Genomic DNA, 6,000 nt, shown 5'->3' with positions numbered 1-6,000 from the left:
TTGTAGGCAGAATAGGTGTGTCCCATTACGTGAATTAATTTGCTGTCACTTTTTAGCTGTTTTTGTATCTTTAGAACGCACAGAAAATACGTTTTTTTCTGATAGTAGACAGCGAGCGGGAAGGTAAAAAAAAAATAAAGAAAATCAATTGCAGTGTTTGTTGTTTTCCGGTAGGTGGCGGAAGTGACCCAGACATCGACAGTACTTGAGCACGAGCAGATAAGAACAAGAAAGTGGGCGGTGTTGTGAAGTAAACGTTGAACACAAGCAGGGCTCATGTCAGCCAGAGGAGCGCATGGATCTGCTGCCTTTACGCACCACTGCCGCCGTGCTCTTGGATGCTGCACAGTCTGAGGCGGGGAGATAGAAGCATCCCGCAAATCGAGAACCGCGTTATTTACCAGTATTACCAGGAGACGCCCACCGGAACCAAGCAGACTGAAGTTAAAGAATCGTGGGCTTAAGTGTACTTAAGTGTACCGTGCCGGTGAGGACTGCGTTGCTGGCGATGGAGCGGTGGATAGGCAGAGTGGCCCTGGTGACCGGAGCCTCTGTGGGCATTGGAGCGGCTGTGGCCCGGGCGCTGGTCCAGCAAGGCATGAGGGTGGTGGGCTGTGCCAGGAATGTCGACAAAATCGAGGTATTGAATTGAATATCGTGAACTAAATCGTTGAGCATTGACTCACAGGGGAGGCTAGTGCAACACCTACCTAGCTAACGTTAGGGCTACAACTTTAGCTAACGTTAGGCAACAGAACGACATATTGAACGTAAAAAAACGTCGTTTACTTAAATCATGCGCACATTGAATTAAAAGTGCACTCACCGGACACCGTATGAGGCACCGTCATCAACAACACTATAAATAATGACATAGATCGAGACACTCGTTTCTGTTTCAGTTTTAGCAATGACTGCTTTTATTGCACGCAGGAACAATACAGCAAAACCATTACATTGAACAATAAATGACTGAATTATCCCGATACAATGTACTTCATTCATTGCTCATTATTAAGATGTTATTGCATAATTTATTATTTTTGCTACAGTATTGATTTATTTACACATTCGTCTTTAATCTCTACTTATTTTAACTTATTTCCTTGTCTATAGATTATTAATTCAAACTCTTAACACCTTTTTTTCAGTTTTATTTGATTTTTGTTTTTTTATATTTTATTATTGTTGTTATTTTATTATTGTATTTATTTTATTGTTTGGATTCTAATTGTATTATTATTTGTTTTTATTTTATTATTTCACTTTTTCACCTTTTTTCATACTTTTGGCACTGCATAAGGCATTTTAAAAGAAATAAAATAAAATTTAAAAAAAAAGAATCAAAAGAACCAAAAAAACAGTTACAAATGGAAAAAATAAAGCAAAGAGTAAATACTGAAATGTTGATACTAATCACTCGAATCAAAATAATGCTTTGTCTTTAAATATGTATCAAAAAATGAAATCCTCTTTACAAAATTAAAAGAAAAATATTCAAAGTATGCAAATATATTCAAAGTATGGCCATAGGCTATCAACGTATTGCTGCACACTCTTTATTTTTTTCTTGACTAATTAGAAAATGGTGACACCTAAACAGGAAGTGAAGAACCCTTTTCATGACCAAACGTAAACGTGAATGATTGCAAGAGAGACAACATGTTAAACACATGGCGTGAATGAAATATCAGTAACGGGGATGTGGCTGTAGTCCTACTCCTCTACACTGACCCAGTGTTTCGTGCAATGAGGAATTTTGCACTAATACGCTAATGCGTTAGAGTCTTTGAGCAATCATTTTTTTGGGGGTGGGGGGATGACCGTCTTTAGAGAGGTCAAAAAAACACCAGGGAGTGAAGACGTAACCAGCAAAGCTTGTTGTGTACTTTTACTCCAGCGACACATTTAGAAAGGAGGATGATTGCTGCTAATTGTGTGTGTGTGCGCGCGCGCAAGTAACTCGTGATCCATCTGCTGCAAGTGTTGGAGCGATCGGTTGCCTCTTCAGGAGGTGACAGATTGTCTCACCCTGTCACTACAATCGATGAAAAAACAACAAAGTTGATCATTTTGCCGCCTTGCTAAATTGACATGTGCATATGCCTGTTTGTTTTCCTCGTTTCTCTGTACCGCACAGACAGGATGACAAGAGTGTTCACTCTGCATGTGTCTGTGTGCATTGGTCCTATAGTGGAATGACTGGAGAGAGTTAAACCTCCTGTCAGCCTCTTTTGAGTGCTAGCAGTTAGCAAGCAAACGCTGACATGAATGAAGGCACAAACGCCATGGTTTCCAAGCCGGATGTCACAACTCCGGTGTGGAGGTGCGGCAGAGCCGTCATCCCGACCGTCAGCGCTTACTGAGGCGTTCGAACGGCAAAGTAAATATAAAACAAAATAGTGCAAAATGGTGCACGCTCGTAGGCAGTGTGGCTCGCTGCATGGCAAAAGAAGCGCAATCTTTTAATCCGGTTGAAAAGTTGTTTAAGTGCAATTTTTGCTAAAAGAGAATGAGAGTCCATTTTTTTTTCATTCAGTTTTTATGCCTTTTTCCATCCATTTTCTGTGCCGCTCGTCCTCATTAAGGTCGCGGGGGCATGCTGGAGCCTATCCCAGCTGACTTCGGGCGACAGGCGGGGTACACCCTGGACTGGTCGCCAGCCAATGGCAGGGCACATATAGACAAACAACCATTCACACTCACATTCATACCTATGGACAATTTAGAGTCACCAATTGACCTAACATGCATGTTTTTGGAATGTGGGAGGAAACCGGAGTACCCGGAGAAAACCCAAAGAGAACATGCAAACTCCACACAGAGATGGCCAAGCAGAGATTCAAACTCAGGTCTTTCCAATCTCCTGACTGTGTGACCACTCGGCCGCCGTGCGGCCCTTTTTTTGGTCTTTTTTTGTTTGTTTGTTTAATTTATTTAAAAGATCTTGGCATTCCAATTACAATGTTAAATACCCTTGAGAAATGAAAGTTTATTGCTTTTGATTTTTGAAAAATGGTCTCAAAAAACGTTAATAATATCGATTATCGACAATAATTTGTAGGACAATTATCACCCAGTACAATGTGTTATCTTGACAGGTCTACCCGCCACACTTTCAAAGTGGTGTCCTTGCTTCTGTCACTTACACATGTCACTCTCAAAATAAGTTTTTTTGTGTGTTGTTGTTTTCTGTGTGGCCCGTTATTTCAAGAAAAGAGCTGTGGCCCGCAAATGGCCCCCGGTCCACACTTTGGACACCCCAGTGTAGTGGTTGACTCTTTTGACTTCAGTTGCAGCAGCGCGGGTTCAGTTTTCACCTGGTGATGGCGTGAATGTGAGTGTCCTGTGATTGGCTGGCGACCAGTCCAGGGTGCAGTGCACCTTTTTGCCCAAAGACAGCTGGGATCAGAAGCTGTATAAATGGAGACATGGATGGGTGAATACCACAAAAAGCAGCCAATTCTCAGCAAAGAATTTTTGTAACAGTGTTTCCTACAGGACTGCAATCTATTTGTGGTGGTGGTGGACTGGGGGGGGTTGATGATGCAATCGTTGCATGTGCATAGTTGGGCGTGACACATTTGCAGAAAGTGAGTAAAATACATGAAAAGCAAAACCAAAACGTTTTGAACCGGCCCGGAGCAGCACCTGCTGCTCGTTGAGAAGAGCGACACATGCTTTCACGTCAGAGTCGCCAAAAGGCTCTTGACTCGATTTGTCTGTAGTCGCTCTTTTGAAAAAGAGTATTTAGAGGGTTCTCGTGAAATATACCGACCATGTCGCTAAGTTGGCAACAGCGGTCCCTCCTGCTTTGTCTTCTTATTCTGTGGCAGACCAGGTGAAGATAGAAACGAGTGATGCATATGAATAAAGCAGACAACAAAACGAGCGCTAGATACGGATAAAGTGGACGGCGAGACAAGTGAAAGTCACCACATGGTGCTACTCAGCCAGTCACATCTGTGCATTGCCATGAAACATTGCCGCTCTAAATACAGCAGAGACAGATGAAAGAGGAGAGAAGCGAAGCGAGTGGCACGGAAGAATGAGTGAAACATACATGGAAAGAAGATAGAAACGAGTGATAGATATGAATAAAGTGGATAGCGAAACGACCGATAGATATGGATAAAGAGGACAGCAAAACGAGCGATAAAGTGGACAGCGAGATGAGTGGAAGGTCACCACATGGCGCTACTCTGCAAATTTTTGCATTGCCGTTAAACATCGCTGCTCTAAATACAACTGAGACAGATGAAAGAGGAGACAAGCGAAGCGAGTGGCACGGAAGAATGAGTGAAACATACAAGGAAAGAAGATAGAAATGAGTGATATGGATAAAGAGGACAGCGAAACCAATGACATATTTGCGTTACACATTGCGACTTTAAATACAACAGAGATGGATGAAAGGAGAGGAGAGAAGAAAAGCAAGCGGCACAAAAGAACGAGTGAAACCTACAGGGAAAGGAGTGATAGATATGAATAAAGAGGACAGCAAAACGAGTGAAAGTTACGGGGAAAGAAGAGTGATACCAGCGCCTCTGCTGGTTGCAACCAAGTATTGCACTCCATCGTGCCTTGATTGCTTATTAATCCACCAGGAAGTCCACACAATCACCTGAATTCCATCAGTTCGATGGATTTGTTATGCAACAACCTGCTTCTGATATTAAATGTCATCATACAACCTTTCTGCGGTCATACGTTGATACCCGTATCGTAAAGTATCGTAAAGCTAACCTTAAAAAATAGGTGATAAACAAATCTGAATCTTGGAGTCTCCCAATTGTTCTTTTCTGAGTTGTTGTTTGACTTCATGACACGCAGACATTCTTGCTCACCAACCTCTTGGCCATAAGGGACTGCACCGTCCTTATCTTGTCAGCCAATAATTAAGCCTCCCTCCGTCTCAAAGTGTCTCAGTGACAATCAGTGGCATGCTACAGGTCAGCTGCACAGGCCAGCCTTTCATGTGCATCTTTTCTTGTCGGCTTGTATTTGGCTCATTGGCGGCTGTTACTGCTTTATTTAAGCATTCTAATTATGTAGAAAAGTAATGGACTAAAAAAAAGTAATGGACTAAAAGCTATACTGAAATGCAGTAGGGGTGTTCCGATACAAATTTTTCACTTAGATGTTGCAGTCCTCAGTATCGGCCAATATGGATATATCAGTCCGATAGTAGGATGACTCATACATACTGTATTTCCCGCAGTATGAATCACACTTTTTTCCCCAAAGATTAGCTGGTCCTTTATGCCACTGATATATCACTATATACAGTATATATAAATTGGGGTGTCGGGTGTTTTTTTTTTTTTTTGGCAACACGTACTGGCCGAAATTGAGTTGAGCTTGTGATGCAGTTAGGCACACAGATTGAATGACACAAAGGATACCGGTCGCTTTTTGTTCCAGAATACTTATTAATACACTTCTGCCTTGGAGACGGTGTGTCTGTAAGTAATGTGCAACTGTAATGATATGATACCTGTGTGGATTCACAGGGCATCTGCGGGGTCTTAAAAAGTGTAAAATCCAATCATTTGAATTTTAAGTAGAATCAAGGAATCAATGGTTAATAGATTATCTAGTGTCGAACAATTTTTGTATTTGATTGTTTTTTTTTATTTAAAAATGTAAATATCCTCTGATTTCAGCCTTTCATATGTGAATATTTTTAAAATTTTCTTCGCCATCCCTAAAAGCAGAGCTATTATCTTTTTCTATGTTCTATTTTCTTAGATATTCACATGCATCAGCTTTGGCTTTGGAACAGTGATTGACATTTTTGCCCCTTTTCTGATTGCGGCCCAAACTACTAACTTGTTAAATTATATTTTTAGAATGTGCTGCGCGCCCAAAAAAAAATTGCCCCCCCCCCCAAAGCTGCACTTTGGATAGCCCTGTTCTAGAGCCTAACTGATTACTCGATTAATCGTAACAACAAGCTTCAGATTAACTGACTAAGAAAATGATCATTAGTTGCAGCCC

The 6,000-nt window shown here is 41.4% G+C and overlaps 1 protein-coding gene across 1 annotated transcript in view; it reads left to right on the top strand.

Moving 5' to 3' along the window:
- Nucleotides 1-243: 243 nt before the first annotated feature.
- The window catches only part of dhrs11a (dehydrogenase/reductase 11a), a 38,062-nt gene continuing 32,305 nt past the window's right edge, over nt 244-6,000 (top strand). The window contains exon 1 of the mRNA XM_054754416.1: nt 244-640. Within this exon, the coding sequence (XP_054610391.1) occupies nt 509-640 (132 nt within the window). The 5' untranslated portion in view covers nt 244-508. The remainder of the gene's footprint in view (nt 641-6,000) is intronic.

This window comes from Dunckerocampus dactyliophorus, chromosome 16 (assembly GCF_027744805.1).
Source record: "Dunckerocampus dactyliophorus isolate RoL2022-P2 chromosome 16, RoL_Ddac_1.1, whole genome shotgun sequence".
In the NCBI taxonomy this organism is placed as follows: domain Eukaryota; kingdom Metazoa; phylum Chordata; class Actinopteri; order Syngnathiformes; family Syngnathidae; genus Dunckerocampus; species Dunckerocampus dactyliophorus.
Note: the sequence above shows the minus strand (reverse complement) of the source record. Positions and strands in the feature narration are given on the sequence as shown.